We start from the raw sequence: 18,935 nt of genomic DNA on the forward strand, positions 1-18,935 counted from the left end.
CATGCTGAACTCTCCTCTTAAGCAGAGGTTGTCTACGTAAACATGTGTATGTACAAACCTTGAGCTCCTTCGCCCTCTCCACAATTGTATCTGCTACTCCAAGGATGTCGCTGAAGGTAAGCCTCTCTAAGGTTGTCCCCCGTGGGAGACCCAGCATGCGAAACATGTCCAACCAGTGGTCCTGAGACAGGTGCTCCCCACGCACATACTTCAGCACAGGAACCATGTTCTGGACCAAACGTGAGAGCAGTGAGATTAGAACAAAAAACACAATAAAACTCAGTGACTGTATCTGAGAACAGGATCCAGTGAGTGTGACGTCACCCATAGAAAGTTGATTACTTTCAGCTCCAACTAAATTGACTCAATTCAGCCAGCATTTTTGGACATTTGAGCCGGACATCATCAATAAGGAGTGATTGGTCCCGTTCAGTCTGAGTAGTTGTTTCTATGGAAACCACTCTAGCCAATCAGGAGTGAGCTTGTTGGAAAACCACTTAAAAGCAAGCATTTAAATGTTTGAAGGTGAATTCTCCTTTTTTTATATTGCGTAGCATTGCCACATGTATAAATAATATAAATAGAGCATGCTCTTTATCCATCTAGTAAATTACAGTGTGATAGATGGCCTTTTGTACATTTTTAAAGTTATTACCAGAATTAAAAGATAGCAATTAGATGTGATTCAGGCTGGTATTTCTAACACGTCTGCATTGACGCTCATCTCCATCCAGTTACAAATTTTGAGTATTTTAGTTTACTTTTGTTAGCTACAAAAAAACAGTCAATGAAAGGTTTTGAAAGTTGACCATGGGGGTCAGCAGGCACCACCTACTTTTATTGAGGCATTTGATTGGTCAGTTGAATAACTCACACTACAGACAAAATATCGTGGAAAAAAAAATGGGATTAATAATAACATGTTAACAAAAAAGTAACAAAAATGGTTATTCTGCCAACTGGTACTTTCTATATGGACGCCAGGAGTGAGGGGACGCAGTCCAGTTATCATATGCAGTCATTGAATGAGACACTTAAAGAACCAATAAAAACACAGAGAGCTTCAGGTGTCATTGAACTTGAATGAGCAGCAGTCACATTCCCAAAAACAATTTTTTATGTCATCTAATTTGTGGAGAATGACATAATCCTACGAGAAAAAAAAATGCTGTACTTTACTTAACGGCTTCTAATTTATCTTTTGTCAATAAAACAACTCGTATTTTTACTAAGGAGATATTGTCCAGAATAATTATCGTGTTTCATTACTTTCCTTGAGTTTAAAAATGTCACGTTGTGTCTAAAAATCCATCACTGTCTAGCAATCTAACAAATTATATTGAGTTTTTTGTTTTTGCTGGCAACTCTCATCCAGTGTGTTTTTGAAACTTTTGGATGTGCTCGAGGCACCAAACTAATCTCTGATAAGTGCTAATAAACTTTAAAAAATTAATCCCATCTGAGATGAGAAATTTAGGCTCATTCAAGTCCTTAAAAAGACAAAATAATGCTGCCAATTCATTAGAATAAAAGCTGCAGCAAAGGGAAAACTGCCACACATAGGAGCTAATTTGTAAATAATGTGTGTGGCTCCTACTATCAAAATAAATGAGCAACAAAACAGACTATTGGAGACTAAACACAAAGGAGCCCAACGTCTTTATAAGAGTTTTTATGGCAAAAAAAGTACAGTTATAACTTTAAATTATCTGAATACCTTATATTTATCCACTTCTGCCAGCAGCTTCACAGACATGGCAGTGGGTTGCTCTTGTTTCCTTAATCTGTCCTGCCATGCCAGCAGAAACTCTTCAAAAACATAAGTCTTACTCCTGTAAACCCAGAAAAAAACAGGAAAAAGCATGTTCATTCTCAATGGGAGAAACAACAATTAGTTTTAAAATAAGTCAAATCCCAACAAGTTCCAGGACCTGAATGTGATCCAGTCCTCTCGGGCCTTTTCAGTGTAGCCCTCCTGCCACTCCTCATACAAACTCCACGTTTGACTCAGCTCCTCCATGTCAATCTTTATCTCTTCCGCCATGGAGAAGTCTGGAGGCTCGAGATCAAAGTATGTGCAGTCCTCACTGAAGACAAAAATAAAACATTTTCAAAAATTCTATCAAAGCATTTAAAATTGTTATTATTAGTAGACGTTAAGATACAGAAGCCATAGGAAGAAAATATTTTATCTTTGCACATTATGATGGTAGTGAGTAAAACTAGTTACTCTGGATTTATGAAAGGAAACCATGAAAATCTGCCCCACATGTAGAAGATGACGGCACTTACAGCAGTTTGCTGCGTACAAGCTCCAGCTCCTGAAACTCTTGCTGTTTGTCCCTGATGGTTTGAAGACATGCCAGCAAGGCGGCATGATCCCCCCCCTCCAGATTCTCATCTTTGGGTTTAAGCTGATCCCAGCGAAGTTTAAAACGCTCCAGATCTGCCCTGTAGGCGCTGATCCGTCCTGCCGCATGACCCCGCATGACCTCCACCTGAGAACACAGCAAAGTAGGAATGACTCTGAGCAACTCGAAAAATAAAAAAGAAACAGGAAAGAGGGTTGGAGGGACAATCTGAGCTGGCGTCACCTGTTCTTTAATCATCAGCTGGTGGCTCTCCATGATCAGTTCCAGTTTGTCCCACTTGGCCCTCAAGGAGGACAGGGAGTCCACACCGGCCCCAGCCACAGCGCGGAGCAGGCGGTTCTTCTCCTCAGCACTCTGGAACTGCAGCAGGATCTGTGCACACATCATGTTCAGCTTCTTTTCATATCAGTCCCATAACAAACTTTACAAAACCATTTTATAAGGAAGCAAAAAGAAAGCAGTAGGATATCCAACTCTTACTAACAGGGAAATCACAAAACACACTATGTATAAACGTATAAGCCTTATTTTATAAAGTTTCTAAACAGTACGCGTCTTACTTCAGGCTTGCCAGAGAGTATCTGCTTATATTTGCTATTAGCTGCTCCGATCTCCTCCAAGTTTTCTGGACGAGTGGACAGGGTCTCCATTGATTCAGACACAAAACTGTCTATGGCTTGCAAGTGACCTAAAAGCAACAAAAAAACATCACATAAAGTATACAAAACAAAAAAGAAAAATGAAAGGAAAAGGAAAAGTTTCACAAGAAGGAAAATGAAACAAAAACAGTCTCAAATGTACTTTTCTTGCAGAGATGTGTTAAATGAAAAAACTTAAGCAAACTAAATGAAAGTTGGGAAAAAAATGTTTACAGGAGAAAAACATCCAAAAACAAATCATAGGGAAGTTACTTTGTATGGACTTTCTGAGTGACAGGAGCAGCATGTCAAACAGTCTCTGGATCAGATCATCGATTGTGCTTTTGACCGGCTCACAGTTGACTGTGATGCAGTCGACCTTCTCCTGGCTATTTCAGAGACACAGAAAAATACAAGTTAAAAAGCAGTGAACATTCACAGTTCCTGTATGTGCATTGTCAGATAAGTAGTTATCAGGCAACGATTTGTATATTTAGATAAAACATTGGTTTCATGTTCACTTTTGAAAGCAGGATTCTTAACCCTTAGTTACATGGACACGTATGGGGGTTGACCTGTATGGGTGCAGCAAGTTTTTGGATTGTCCAGGCCCGTGGTGGGTCGTAGAGACAACCTACACTCTGGTTGTTTATTTTCCTCACAGTCTCATAAACAGTTGACTGATTAGCGTGTACTGGACTGAGTCAGTTGGTGTTTCTGTGTACCTGGGCAGGCGTTCTGACTCTTTCCCTCTGGCTTTAAGGGCTTTGAAATTTCTCTCCCAGTCTTGAACTGACATCAGATTCTTCTCCACCAACTTCTCTAAATCCACCTGGCCCAGCACCACCCACTCCTACAACATAATCACACACAATGTTGTTACAGCCAGACTTCAGTTAACACAAGTTCAAATCTATGATGACAAAATCTATGTTGACCACAAACTAAAAGGGGAAAAATAGAGAAACATCACAAGGCTTTAGAAATGTGTGACCTCAGGCAAAAGGGGAAAAGACATGTGCACTCTGCTGTTTGATGTCATAGAATTTTAGATGGGAAAATGAAAACAAAAGCTTTATTATGGCTAAAGTGCACTCTAACAAGAAAGAAGTGGATTACTGTTATGTCATAATAAGAGGTTACAGAATTTAACACAATAAAATAACTAACGAAAGCACAGTAATAACATTTCTAAATGTCAGCATTTGAACACACTAGGCTACAAAGCATTTCAATGTTTTCATTTAAGAGTTCCTTGTATAATAAATTATGTTTTCTGAAATTCAAAAAGATTTTGAAATGATCTTGCGTTTTCCAGCACCTTAAACTTGTGATGTATGGCCTGAAGTCGGCCAAAAATGTCCTCGGCTTTGCTGAATATGGTGAGGAACCCTGAGGCATTTCTGTCGATCATTACGGTGAATATAAGCTCCTCCCCCTGGACACTGACACCCTTGAACTGGTTTGGGATTGAGATGAAACGCTTCATTTCTCTAAAGTAGCGCACTCGCACCTCCTCGAATGGTGGACGGAACTGTAAGCGACCCTGCCTGTCGAGACATAAAAATCCATGAAAAAACGTTTTTATTCCATCCTCTAAATATAGAAGTTGTAGAAAATGAAACATGCAGGCAAATGGAAACGTAAGATCACAAAGGGATGGGTTCAAAAAGGAAGTGGCTCTGTTAGTGGTTTAATTAGGGAGAAAAAATGACATATAAAAACAAAACACAAAAATGAGATGGAAAGTGAAAATCACTGACTTGAAAACAAGGTCAATTTGTATTTCAGGCAAGTTTTTGTTTAGGGCCTCCAATCCAGTTTGGTACTGGTGCTCCAGAGCCTTGTACAGCTGATGATTCCAGTGTAGACGCCACACCCGCATGTCATCCACCCTGATACCCTGCAGACAAATCACATGCAAAGTCCTGTGACTGATGGAGATGAACACGGGTGGAGTTTTATGCCCAGAGAAAAAAAAATCCAGAGTGAGATTTTCAGAGGCTTTTCCCATCTGTATCAATCAAAAACGCTTGCATGATCAAACTAATAGATCTCAGTTTCACTATTGTTTTTGAAGCTTATAGGTGGATTTTGACACCCTGTTAGCTCTGTCTACAAGACATCTCAGACAACTTTATTTTGTTACTCTATTAGATGTCTACAAAAAGTGTTACAAACAATATCTCCATGTAGAAATCTACAACACATCTACTTGCAGCCATCTAATATTGGGGTATTTCTTAAAACGCCTATAAAAGTTCTTCTTAACATATTTACTAGATATATTGTGATTTAAAATCCATACATCTTCAGAACCCATTGACAACCTTTAAGCATCATGGGGTTTTTGCAGGGGACAATTTAGAATCCCCAGTCAACCTAGGAAGCGAATTAGTGTCTACACATGCAGGAGGAGAACATGCAAACACAGAAAGGGCCCAGCTGGGATTCAAACCACAGCTTTCTCACTCTTCTCACAATTAGTTTTATGTGTGAAGTTTGTTCACAGACGACTAAAAATCATGAATCCTACATTCGAAGAAGTAGCAAGCATTTCTACTGAAATCTACCAGGGGTTAAAAGATCGTAGAAACTTCCATCAAAACAACTTGGTGTGAGTGAACAGCATATTCACTGAGAAGAATTAGTATGGCAACATCTTCATTTTTCGACTATCTTAGTATTTAAAACCCAACTTGGGACATTTTAAACTCCTAAAAAACAATGCAGATGGCAACAAGTCTATTTTGAACAGTTACTTTCACCTGTTATCTTGTTTTAGATTGTCCTTTAGCACAGTGATCCCCTTGCCACCGGGCCGCAGGGGAATTTTTTTTTTTTTTTTTTTTGAGACAGAAAATTGACTGGATTCTCCCGATTAGCTTGAGCGCTAAAAGCAGTCTAGCGCAAGAGAAGTTGCATGTGGAAGCTTTGTTTGTAAATGGATCGGATAAGTGAGGGACAGAACAGACACAAGAACAGGTGGTTCCCACACACGTATTTGTTTGCAGAGAGATCTGACTTTCATGAACGAATCTAATCTTTTGAACGGTCACAGAAATGTGGAAACGAGCTCATCCATTCAGATGCTCATTGTAGAGAAGTTGTGAACACATGATTAATTAATGCAAGTACTTCCATGAAAAAAAAGGGGGAGAAGTATAGCGAGCGGGGCGGAGGAGAAAAGATGACCTTCACGGCGCGTGCACGTAAGCGCGTGCAGGAAGAGGCGCGATCAAAGTCAGGAGTTTTGTTTTGTAAAAACTGTCCTCCTCTCAAAATCTTTCATTTGCAGCTTTTGCGTGGAGCTTCAAAGTATTCCGATTCGTTTCTTTTTGAGCATCTATAATGATGTGTGTTTTACATTTGTTCCTATTTTTTTTTAATTAAATAATCTTATAATGGTAAAATAAACTAGTTTTTAACCACTCTTGACATGACAATCGTGATTCCTCACACCCCTACTATTTATTTAACACAAACCTTCCTCAAGAAAAATAGAAGATTGTTTACAACAAGCAAGGCATCATGGGTCTGGGACGAAATTATCTGTGGGAAAGTTGTCTGAAAGTTCTAAATGGCGATGTGCAACAGACCTCTATGAATCCATGTCTAACAGATGCATATGTGTGTGTGTCTGTTAAGGTTGAAATAGCAACAATTTAGATATCTAATGAAGAATGATGTTAATAAAGGTGCAGGACGTGAAGATGTCACTCTGTGGTACCTGAGCCTCAAGAGTGGCAAAGCCAGTGCGGAGCTCCTGAAGGCCATCCTTCCACCGCTGCTGATGCCTCAAAAGGTCGACATTCATCAGACTGACCACCTGGGTTAAAGTTTCCAGAGAACAAATAAATACTGTAACCTAAAGATCACACCACAAACAGAGTGTAACTGCTTCTGCAGAGCCGCAGAAACAACAACCTTGTCGATGAAGTCGGTGTGCCATTTTCGTAACTTCCTGTTTTCGGTGGACAGTTTCTCCGCAGCGGACTGGAGCTTGGCAATGTAACCCTGTAACTCTTTGGGGTTATCCCAGGTGATCTGCAGTTTACCGCCTGATTCCTTTGACAGGGACCGAGGGTTCTGATGAAGAAAAACACAGAAATTATATTACATTAATACTACATTTATAAAATATCCAGTCTGTCATTATTTGACAAATGGAAAAGCATTCAAATTCGAAGAATGCTGTTTTTGTGAAGCACCTTGATGACCCGTTCAAAGGCGAGAGCCAGACTGAGAATCATGGGTCTCTGAGAAGGAATCATCTGTTGGTCAATGGTGTTGTAGAAATGGGCCACCTGAAACACAACAGCTGTGGTTTGTACATGCGCTAAATAAGCACAGTCAAAGTTTCTTAAAGCATCACTTCTCACCTGTTTTAGGACGATGGCTTCTCTGTAGAATTTATCAGCTGTATTGGCCGCCTGCTGGATCTTTGCTGGGATGGGAAAACCCAAAGCAGAAAGCTGCCTGACCTCCCTGAGGAGACTGACCAGCCTGTCCGAGTAGTGGATCTTCAGCCGACCATCTGCGTGGTCCAGGTCCATCACACGGCCGCTGGCCTGAAGACTGCACATGAGAAAAGGACCACAAAACCATTGTGGTATTTGAAAACCAAATTTGACCAGGATTTATTCATCTCAGTCTGAAACAGAAGTTCAAATTTGTAAGGCTCTCAAACCTGATTCCAGACTTTGGATCAGCCAGTCCAGAGAGGATATCTCTAGACCAGTCCTCAAACTGCTCCTGTTCAAAAGCCTTCAGGACTTCCAGTAGGTCATCACAGAAAAGCACGAAAGCCTTAAATCCAGACAGGTCTGGGAGCAGAGCCTTCGCTATGCGGACAGAGTCCTCCACCTGGAGTCATCGTGAAAACACAGAACACAAATGCAGACAGATATATGACATTACATCGTCAACCAAAACAATTTCTTTAGCCTTAGTCACAGGCACCCGCATGGGTGCTGAAAGTTTTTGGGTTGTTTGCTGTAGAGAGTAGTAGCTGCATCTTAAAGTGACCCATTGGTTGTGTATGAAAACGGTGAGTGTGGCGTCACTATTAGAAAACACCTTACGTCCAGCTCCAACCAAATGTTCAGCCACCATTTTTACGCAATACAGACGACGCCATTTTGAAGCCAGATATTGTCAGTAAGCAGTGACTGGTCTACATCAGAGGTCTGGCTCCGGGGCTACATGTGGCTCTCATGGTAAAATAAAAAAGAAAAATTATTTTCTATTTTCAATTAAAATAGTGATGCAGCTTCATCAAAGTCGCACTAAAACATTTTGACTGAGTTTTCAGAGCCTTTTACCACCAAGAATCAGCTGGAGATTGGTGTATGGCCAGAATTCATACTTAGGGAACATTGGAATATGAGACAAATTTCCTATTGTTGAAAAATTAAAGGATTTTAAGTGTTCCTCATGGTCTAAAAAATACAGTATGGGTCACTTAGTTCTGATTTGTGAATTTCTGGCCAAGATGTACCAATCATGGTAAAATAAAATGTGTTGTTTTTTTCCACAGCTGACATGACACTAACTACATTTGCTGCATTAAGATCATCAAATATGGTGCAGGGTGTCTTTTATTTTGAAAGGACGTCATGCAAACCTCCGACAAAAGCTATGAACCATTTCATGTTTTTTTAAACTGCTATTTTTTCTTTATATTTCTCTTTAAGTTATAACCAAAAAAGTATGCTAATCATTATAGCTGTTGTAGCATAAAAATAAACTAGTCTTATTTTTCTTAATGAGAGTTTATAGCTCCTTCTCGATTGTAGTCAGTTAAGAAATTGAATTGTGTTGAGGGTTGCAAAATCCTAGTCCAAATAAAATTTTCTATGGCAACCCCTCGCAACAATCAGGAGCGAGCTTGTTGGAAGTCCACACCCCTAACACCTGAAAGCGTTTTCTAACAAATCTGTCAACTAAAGGTGTTTAATGTTGGATGTGAAGGCCACCTACTTAAATTGAGGTATCTGATTAGCCAGTTTATACTTGCTAATAACTTGCAATACAAAAAAATGAGGGTTATTAAGAACATGTTAAAAAGGTATCAGAGAAAGAATGGTTATTCTGAAAACTATAATGACTGAGTAATGACTGTTCATTTCTTTATAGAAGTCTATGGGATTTTGGCTTCAAGCCAGCGGGTCCTTCCTGTTTAATGCCAGGGGAGACGTGAGGTCACTTAGTCCAGTAGGCCTAACAGTCAATGAGGGGACCGCAGGTGTGTCTTGTAGTTCCCTTGAGGCTCATGCAGCCACCCCAAGGGACGTCATGAAAATGGAACACACCACTGACAAGCATCTGGTAAGTGTATTGTGAAGTATCAGTAAGGTGTGTGACGGATGTTGCACGCACTTAAGACGCATGGGCGTTGCTGTTGTACAGTGTCCTTACACTCAAATTGTTAGTAAGGTACGAGTACTGGCTCCTTACTGACGTGCAAGAAAGCGGCACACACCAGGCATGTACATGATATACAGGTTCCTGGTAGGACGTCCACACCAACTACGCTCTGATTGACAAATGTCCTCATTTATAAAAGTCAGGCTGAACACAAGGAGCATGCATCTATCTTGTGAACAACACTAAGTGGGTCCTTGCGCAGTCTGTAAATCCTTACAACTCTGCAGCCCTCACTTATTCTTCCATGTGTACAACTGTTCATCACAACCTGTTGCTTGCAAAATACTTATAGAAAAAATGTGCATCAAAATGTTCACTCTAAAATTTCAACGTTCAACGACTTTGATATTTCCTGCAGCCCACCTGTGTCCCCCGTACAGGTCTGCCCATTTTTTAATCATGTCGTATTCCCTAGTATGGGCAGTTGGAACTAAGGCGTTTACATTGCAAATCATACTGCTAATGTTTTCAGGAATGAATATTCTTTAGTCACAAGTACTCAGTTACCTTGTGTGAGAGCTGCCGCACCCAAACTATTTTATTAACAACTTCAGGGAGGTTCCTGCCACTGAGGGGACCAAACTTCTCTCCAGGGCCGCCATGGCAACGACTCTCAAAGTTACTCTTCAAGCCTGAATAAAATTAAAAGCAAAAAAGGTAAGTACCTCAGTGAGCACACATCACTTTAACATTTAGAACGCCGCTTTTCATGACCATCAGCTGGGAAAATTATGGAGAAAAACCCTGCTGTACATTGTTCTGCTTTTCAAAGGCTGCATTAAAAACAGTTTAATTCCTGGTAAAATAAGTGAGTGAATTGAGTTTCCTTTTTTTTATTTTGTCATCCTTACTTAGAAATAAAAATGAACACCGTGGTAAAAATCTGTACCCTTGTTGTAGTCCAAGAGTCTGGCTAAAAGCATCTCTCTTTCCGTCTGCAGTTCTTTGTTGATGGTGGGCCGTCTGATCAACTCCTTATGTTTCTGGAACACCTGCAACAGCTGGACAACAAGCACACATCGTTTCTCTGATCCTCAGACGCCGGGTTCAGACGTGTTTCACTACCTGCTGTGGGTTATCCTGCACGTCAGCGATGCAGGCCTTCAGTCTCCCAGCGACCTCCTGCTCTGACGGAGTTATCAGGCGCTCAAACTGAGCCACTGCTGCTCTCCATAGAGGCTGGGAACAAAACAAAAAAAATCGTTTTAGTCAGCTACAAACCATGGTGACAATATTTACGTCACATGGGAGCTAAAAAGGAAAATAGATTTTTTTTGGAGAGCAACACACTTGACTCATCTTTTTATGAGTATTTCTTAAAGAAAGGGGAACATAAAAAGTTTGGATTACATGAGGATTACAGCACATTGTGGTTTCAGCAGCTTCATGAATCAACCACAGCTTTCTAAAAGGTTTTTACTTTTTTCCAATTTGCTCAGAGGAGTTTTTAGAATAACACAAACTATACAAAAAGCCTCTTTGGGCTTCTCTTGTAACTGATTTAACACAAACGTGCACATGCAGTCCAAACCACCCACCTCTGTGTACGGATTGTAATGCAAAGGGTTGAGTCCGGCAAAAGGTTCAAAGACACGGTCTGAAGTGAGGGCTTGCTGTTTTCCTCCTGGCAGCAAACACAAAAGTTTTTCATGAACCACGCGCAGAGTCACCACCTAGAAAGAGAAAAAAACTATTTTTATTAACATTTTACTTGTTCAGCTTTGTTGCAAAGTATGAAGTTTCAATTGAGTTTCTTATGTAGTCAGTTAAAGTGATGCAGTTTGGAAAAAATAGCCTTAAATAGTGCACACAACAAAATAACCATACACTGCAAAGTATTTGATACTCCCAAAGATTTGAGACTTTTGTTTGATTCAAGATATTTTGCTAGGCTTAAAATTACTTTAACTTCTCTCTGCTCTACATCTTTCTATACTTTTCTCAAAATTAGCAGTTGAGAATGTTTTTGTCTCACTAATAGCTAGGATCTAGAAATAAGGAAATTATCACTAAAATAAATAAAAATCATTTTGCTCCAGGCATTCGACAGTAGAAAAACCTGATTTAAACTTAAAATTTCATTTTAACTTATTACAAAAGTTGTTTTAGTCACTGTAATCAAAATAAACTGCAATTACGTGAATGCAAATTCACAAAATACAAACCATTTGCTTGAAAATAGAAAAGAAAATACTTAATTTTGGGCTGGATAACATTCTATTCTAAGTCAATTTGCCTTTATTCCTCTTTGAATGCTTAAGTTGAACTCCTTGTTTCAAGATTTTGACATCTTATGATTTCTTGTTAAGTAAAATGACTAATGTTACTAATTTGTAGTGATTTTATTCTTAAAGACACTGATGAAAATAATGTTTTTGGTGTTTCTAAAATGTTCTAGGGGAAATGTATAAAGAAGTTGAAGTAAGAATTGCATTTCTGAGTATTTCTTTATTCAAATTGCTGTAAATCAGAAACAGACAAAGACATGTTGTTTGAAAAATATCATATTTGTGACACAGAACCGACAACTACAAGCTCCCTCCTCCTACATTCAAATGTATCCACTTGTAGACAATTAGATCCATGCACGTCTTTGTTTTCTTCATCTGAGCTGGCAAACTGTACAGCTGGAGAGCTTCAATATTCCTTGTCATTTTTGTTGCACCGCTAATGTTAAGTTGGGGGCTGTAAGTTGTTGGGATAGAGAGTAAACAGATGGATGACAGGAAGTAGGGACAGGCTTACTCTGCACCAACTATCTCACCCACAACTCAGAGGGGAATTTCTAATGAGCTCCTGCTATTGTGCAGAAACTATGTCTTAGAAAACAACATTTATTTTAGCTAAAAACAGAATAATTATAATTACAAGACCACTGGGAACACTGAAAATAGATTAAAAGATGATCAGAGGGGAATTTTAAGATTAGTGTTCTTTTTCTATTTTCAAGCTACTCCTTTTTGCAGTGTATATATAATATTTGTTAAGATATGTTATTTTTCCTATCTATACATGTTTTGAAAGAAATATTAAGACAAAATCTGTCATAAAAATGAAAAAAAAAACACTTTTTCATAAACTATATTTCCACCACCACTTGCAGCCATCATGGGTAAACCAGTGCATGAGTTTTAAATCTCCTATAGTCTCACCTCATTGAGTCTTTTCAGGAGGCAGTCGAGGCTCTGTGGACAGTGCTTGCTTCCCTTCCACGGATGAGGAGAGTATTTTTTCCACGCCTGATGACGGAGAACGTTTTGGTCACTGACAGACAGGACATCATCAGCTCAGGTGACGCTAAACAGTTTGTACCTGTCCGGTCAAAAACTGGCACGCCGTCACCCACTGCTCACAGACGGAGATCGCCATCCTGAGGTTGTCTCTCACAGATGCAAACGGCTCCTCAAAAACCTTGGCGTCACTCAGTTTCCGCTGGACATATCTTCCCAGAGCACCACCTTGTGTAAGAAATCAATAGAAATGAAAGGTGGAGAGGGAGGAACATAATTAAAACATACTGGTACAGAAGTAAAAGTTTAAATTCTAACAGGTATTATCATATTTGAAAAAACCTTTCACTTCATTAGAAATGGTTTTATTACGTTGTTGTTTTACTATCTGCTCTTCAATGTGAGCTTTTCTTTGGAAACCCTCTCAGTTCCACAAGCATCTGCATTTCCAACCACAGAAGTACGGCACACTTGACGTCTTTTGCCTAAAAACTCCATCAGCAAACATTTGATTTCAATTCCTGATTGTGTTTCTGACAGGCTCCCCACCGATGACATCCATGAGTCGGACCATGCGAGCCTCCGGGTAAGGCTCGAACTCAGTCTGCCTCCAGACATCGTCCAGAGTTTCTCTGCTCTGCTCCACCAGGTCCACAACATCTGACAGAGACAAGGCGTCCAGACCCTCGTACTCCTGCAGAAACAGAAATGGAAAGCATGAGTCATGCTGTATTTCTTATGTGCTTCCTCTTCCTTCATGGTGTTGAGAAATATCAGTTTCTTCTATGTTTATTGGAAACCACAACTTTCCAATGTTAGGGTTTTCATACCGAACTATTTTTCAGAGTGAAAGGCTTTGATTTGTTCACTGTGGATTTATTGATTAGACAACCGTGTGATTACCCAATTGTAGGTTAAATAAAGTCCCATTTATCTGTCAGTTTATCAGGATGTTAGAAATGCTTCACTAAGCTCCAGGGTGGAGGTTTGAACTCTTACCTTTTGTATGGTTTTAAATTGCTCAGTGAAATAAGTAGCTCTTTCTCTCACACTGTTCTTCTGTGCGGACTCTGAGACATCTCCCCAGAACTGGAACTCATCGGTGGGGGTCAGAATACCTGCAGAAAGGCCGATATCAGTTCAGTTTAATCATGTTTTACAGTACTATTTGTTTATTTATTCCATGGTGCAATTCATTTTAAGATGAAAAAATTATAATTATTGGAATTTCTTGATTATTTACTAAAAGAATCACAAATTCTTTACTGCAGAATTCTGAAAAATAATTAAAACATTTGAATGTTTTCTCAGATTTGCAAAATTATAAGACAGTTATAACAAATAAACTTAAAGTTCTCACTTTATTTTTAGATTGCTGATCTCAGTTTCCATAAAAATAGTAAAAAGATCTTTTCACTATGAATTGTTTTTAAAGCAAAAAAGTATGAAAAACATTAACAAAAACATTCTACATGTTTCAGTACAAAACATAAATGGAAAGTTTGCTCTGGGATTTTTAAGAATACCAGTTCTTGATGCTCTCTGTGTTATAGACATACTTATGTATACATTATATATGCCACAGGAAGCTGTGGTGTAGAGGTAAAGCGGTCGTCTTCTGATCGGAAGATCGCAAATTCCTGGTGGTGCTAGTGTTGGGCAGTGGAGCCGACTTTAGCATATGAATGTACTCATTGTTGACTGTGACTGTGCACTTTGGGCCTTCAAGGAAGTTAGTGAAGCACTACATAAGCGTATCCCATCAACCGTATAGGTGCTACTAAATGCTAAAAGAAGGGCACAAAACCCTTTCTAGCTATTTTTATCCACAAGCAGCTTGTAACAGTCAAACCAAAGAGGAACAAAACTTCAACTTTGCTTAATTCCCCTTAATCGTGGAGCACAACTTCTTGTTTTGTTGGAGGAAAATGAAAGATTGTCTTTTTCTGCAGTTAAATTAGCTTGTTTAAAAAAATAAATAAATATAGATTTCAAAACAGCTTTTAATTTGCTTCTTTTAAAGTATTTTCTTTTTAAGAAACAGATAAGGAATTCTGTTTTTCTTAACTTCAGTTTTCATCTAAATCTCAGTTTTTCCCCAAAAATAAACTTCAGAGTTTATATGGAAGGCTTTATATTGTTGTCACAGCTGTGCGAAAATTTTTAATTTAAAATTCTGAATTGAAGCTAAAATTATCTACTTTTATAAAGACATAAAACAATATTTGGTTTGAAGTTTCTCTCACATCAAAAGTGCAGTTAACTGAAATATGTAAAGTAATCTTTTGTAAAAGCCTTCCCACTGGTCTTTTAATTAGGATTATGCTGTTTTTAAGCAAAATTTTAAAAACTGTCATTTATACATAGTTTCTGTAGAATGGTAGTAGTTCATCAGAAATTCGTCACAGAGTTGTGGGTAGGACTGTTGGTGTGGAAGTAAACTACTGGTGATATCCCATCAGCCCTTTGTGCACTGTCTCTCGTCTGCTTACAGCCCCTCACAACCGCAACCTTACATTAGCAATCCAACGAAAATGGCGAGCATTATTAGAGCTCTCCAGTCGTACAGTTTTAAACCAGATGGTTGCTCAGAAGCAGATAATTAAAACGCTGATGGATTTGTTTGTCTGCAAGTGGATGCATCAAAATGGAGCTAAGTAAGGAGACTTTGACCGTCACGACAAAGGGATTTTTCAAACAGCATTTTTTCATCTGCTCCAGATTCATCATGATATGAATCAAGAAATAATCAGAAACTCAGTTTTAATCCTAAATTATTTTAAATATGATCTCCATCATGAGAAAAATGCTACGAGAACATGTTAAAAACACAATTTTCATTGGAGTGAGTCTTTAAATACAAAATAAGACAGCTTTTTCTGAATTCATTTTGTCTTTTGCTGCATTAAAAATGTTCCTCTCATTCTCAATGTTGCTCTACTTTCATTCAGAGTGATTGATTGATGTTCTGCCCTCTGCACTCAAACGGCCGTCTTCCTGCTGAGTCACTAAAGTCTTCATATTCAGTAACATCATGTGGACTCAGCTCAGGATACGTACTTTCTCTTATTTATCTGAGTAAAAGATTTATAATTTTTAGTTCTAAAATAATTTCAAAATGTATTTGTTACATATTACATATGTGGTGAAATGTTTTGCAGGACTGTCCAATAAAGTTATTTTGTACAAGTGTTTTTTGTTTTATAGTTGTGAAGCTGCTGAAGTTAATATTTTTCACATATTCACAAAAGTATTATTGTAATACCAGCTGTTGTTACTTATTTTAGATGTATTTTAAAAATATTCAACAACATTAAGTATTGAACACAGATAGATTAGCTGTATCAAATTTGCTATTGGCTATGGCTTTTGCAATCCCGCTAGGAGACCCCCACAGGTTCAGGGCCTCGGTGAGCCTCTATGTAATCAAAATACTGACATACCCAGAACCTCTTCCTCGGTGAACCCCTCTTTCATTGACAACTTTGCCCCAGAACTGCGAACCACTGAGCCCAGGCCCAGCTCCAGGTCACTAAGCAGGCCTGCCAGCTTAGGGTCAAATGCTGAACGCCAGTGCTCATCCTTGAGGGGGAAAAAGGGGGGGTTTAGAGACACAAAAAAAATGTGTTTTCATTCAGAAATAACAGGCATGTATTTTCTACAATCTGTTTTCTATTTTAGTTTCTTCATCAGCAGCATTTTCTATAACAGCTTTATCCATAAATTCAATGTGCGTTGCAGAACAAAGGTTGGATTATCCCATATTTATAAGCACAAATGTTAAGCAGACACAAATGCAAAATAAAATCCAAAAATAGGGAAGACCAGCAAAAACCTGAACAAATGACAAACTTAAGAGTCACGAGGGACTTTCACAGAAATGTGACAATCTAACAGCGGGTATCTTTACTGATATCTGGGCGAAGTGTGCAGCCAGCAGTGAAGTTCACATGTTTTATCTGAATTCTAGGATACTTAAGCAAAAAGAATTACCTTTAACAGAACAGGTGCAAAAACCTGCTTGACAGCTTGGTAGAGAGTGTTGATAGGAGACTCCAGCATTGAGGAAACAAGAAGGTTCTGATGAAGGTTTTCCTCTGTGATCACTGTGGGACGCAGCTTGAAGAACACCAGAACATTCTCTTTGCTCTCCCTGAGAGCTTCGATCTTTTCAGAAAAGGTGAAGACAAATCTTAACAGACAAGTTTGATAAATAAAACAGATGATTCTTCATATGTGGTCCTTCTTATCTTCTACATCTGCTCATAGTTGTCAGATGAACATATTGATAACCTCAGCAATTCATCATCTAGTTTTGTTTTTCTTGTTGTTACCTTATTTGACAGCTGAAGATCATTTCCATGTCTTCTGATAGACAAGACAAATTCATTCTCATCATCCAAAAAGTTGTTCAGCTCGGCCTCGTCCGTCAGGGAGGATGCAGGCTTTACTGCAAAGAAGTTTCCGGTAGTGTTTAGGAGAAACCTCTTACGAGCATCTTCTGAACCACGAGGCATTGTTCAGCTGGAAGAAGGAACAACAAAGACACACAAAAAAGTTATGTTAGAGGATGTTGTGGGAGCCAAAAGTAGTACACTTAAAGTTTATTTTATTAAATATATTTGAGTATAAGCTTAGCAAGTATACCATGAGTAATATACAAATAATGTAGGAAGTAGATTAACAGATTACTTCTGAAAGATTTCAAATGTTTTAGGTTAATAATATCATATTTATATTATATTATATTATATTATATTATATTATATTATATTATATTATATTATATTATATTATCTATAATATAATACATACAAAGTAAACTTCAAGCATATTACCTCACTTTTAGTAAGGACTAAGTATGATTGTAGTAGTCTTAAAATTTTATACAACAATTTTAAAATTGTATACAACAATCCACATATCCTGGTTTATCACAACTCTAATTACGGCACTTTTTTTTTTTTGGCTAGCTCTTAGAAAAAAATAGTACACTTGAAATGTATCTTATTAAGTATTAAGTACGATTAATAATAAGAATAGTAAGTTAATTATAGACAATGTACATGTAGTGTAGGAGGTATTTAAACCGAAAAATTCTTCAGACTAAATTGGAACATTTGAACTTTACAATTGTGGATAGTATATAAAAATAAACTTTAAATATACTGCATCACTTCTAGCATAGATTACTTGTTGTAGCATATTTTTGTAGGAGGAAAGTTTGAGAAAACAAAGATCTGGGACTTTTAAAACTTCGTTCAACTAACTGTAACTTTACAATCTGCATTTAAAAAAGACAACACTCTTTCAACAGACAGACTAGCTTTAAAAAAAATGTCATACGATCATGTGAGTTTACTGTTTTGTAATAGCTCGGTTTCAGGCATTTTTTGGCTAGGATAGGTAAAAAGACTCCCGCTAGTGCTAATAATAATGTTGATATGCTACACAAAATCACCCGAATTCAATTGAAGATTTACAGAAACGTATCGAATCAGGACGCGTTTTTAGCTTAAACAAAGCTCGTCATACCGACTTGAGGATTTGGTCATGCTAGCAAAGTTACCGGGCTAAAGAACTCATTAGCTTCCTCCTAGCTAATTTAGTCTTTGCTACAGCGAAATAAGGCTAATAGTAACATTTCCGTTTAGCGTGCACCCAAATAAAATGCACGCACATGTTTGTGGCTTACCCTTTTACCCCCCAAAAAAGGCCGTGCACTCGCAGTTTTAGAGGACTTAGACCGTGTGGCAATGTTTTTGCATCTGTGCGATCTAATGCTAACGTTATAACATAGCAACTACGCCAGGTTGGGTCACGTGACACAAGGGATTCTGCAAGGGATCCTGCGCAGGTCTGCGTAGAGCCCAATAACGCATTTTTTTCTAAAACTTTATTGAACAGAGTACAGGTCTACAACAAGAGAACAATGTAATTTACAGCATAAAAGAGTGACAAGAACAACCATATATATAAGCAAAAATGTACATATCAAAAGTTTTAAGACTGACAACCTTTCTTTTAGCAGAAATGTAAATGATTAGGAAAATATTGAGTTTTATGAATACTTATACATTTATGAATACATTAATAAAAAATGCTTTCTTTAGTTAAAAAAAAAGTAGTCGATTTTCACATCTAATATCCAGTTTATACCTTATATTGATCGGCCATCGCATCTATTCCATTGTTTTCCTATAATTATTTTTGAAAGCCTCTAAAAAAAACCCAATAACTATACATTAAAAAAATACATTTAAAAT

At 38.1% G+C, this 18,935-nt stretch overlaps 1 protein-coding gene across 1 annotated transcript in view; it reads right to left on the reverse strand.

The window, feature by feature from the left end:
• Window positions 1-18,511, reverse strand: part of LOC112149163 (cytoplasmic dynein 2 heavy chain 1) — a 108,980-nt gene extending 90,469 nt beyond the window's left edge. The window contains exons 1-27 of the mRNA XM_024276666.2: window positions 18,365-18,511; window positions 17,004-17,193; window positions 16,663-16,836; window positions 16,113-16,251; window positions 13,669-13,787; window positions 13,219-13,363; window positions 12,752-12,897; window positions 12,592-12,678; window positions 10,978-11,112; window positions 10,505-10,618; window positions 10,329-10,440; window positions 9,947-10,071; window positions 7,701-7,876; window positions 7,393-7,588; window positions 7,222-7,317; window positions 6,938-7,099; window positions 6,741-6,839; window positions 4,774-4,913; window positions 4,332-4,560; window positions 3,736-3,863; window positions 3,284-3,399; window positions 2,933-3,060; window positions 2,595-2,744; window positions 2,293-2,498; window positions 1,932-2,087; window positions 1,718-1,832; window positions 59-229 (exon numbers count right to left, since the gene is read on the reverse strand). Of these exons, the coding sequence (XP_024132434.1) occupies window positions 59-229; window positions 1,718-1,832; window positions 1,932-2,087; window positions 2,293-2,498; window positions 2,595-2,744; window positions 2,933-3,060; window positions 3,284-3,399; window positions 3,736-3,863; window positions 4,332-4,560; window positions 4,774-4,913; window positions 6,741-6,839; window positions 6,938-7,099; window positions 7,222-7,317; window positions 7,393-7,588; window positions 7,701-7,876; window positions 9,947-10,071; window positions 10,329-10,440; window positions 10,505-10,618; window positions 10,978-11,112; window positions 12,592-12,678; window positions 12,752-12,897; window positions 13,219-13,363; window positions 13,669-13,787; window positions 16,113-16,251; window positions 16,663-16,836; window positions 17,004-17,186 (3,747 nt within the window). The 5' untranslated portion in view covers window positions 17,187-17,193; window positions 18,365-18,511. The remainder of the gene's footprint in view (window positions 1-58; window positions 230-1,717; window positions 1,833-1,931; window positions 2,088-2,292; window positions 2,499-2,594; window positions 2,745-2,932; window positions 3,061-3,283; window positions 3,400-3,735; window positions 3,864-4,331; window positions 4,561-4,773; window positions 4,914-6,740; window positions 6,840-6,937; window positions 7,100-7,221; window positions 7,318-7,392; window positions 7,589-7,700; window positions 7,877-9,946; window positions 10,072-10,328; window positions 10,441-10,504; window positions 10,619-10,977; window positions 11,113-12,591; window positions 12,679-12,751; window positions 12,898-13,218; window positions 13,364-13,668; window positions 13,788-16,112; window positions 16,252-16,662; window positions 16,837-17,003; window positions 17,194-18,364) is intronic.
• Window positions 18,512-18,935: the final 424 nt, after the last annotated feature.

Source organism: Oryzias melastigma, linkage group LG13 (genome assembly GCF_002922805.2).
Source record: "Oryzias melastigma strain HK-1 linkage group LG13, ASM292280v2, whole genome shotgun sequence".
NCBI classification, from domain to species: Eukaryota; Metazoa; Chordata; class Actinopteri; order Beloniformes; family Adrianichthyidae; genus Oryzias; species Oryzias melastigma.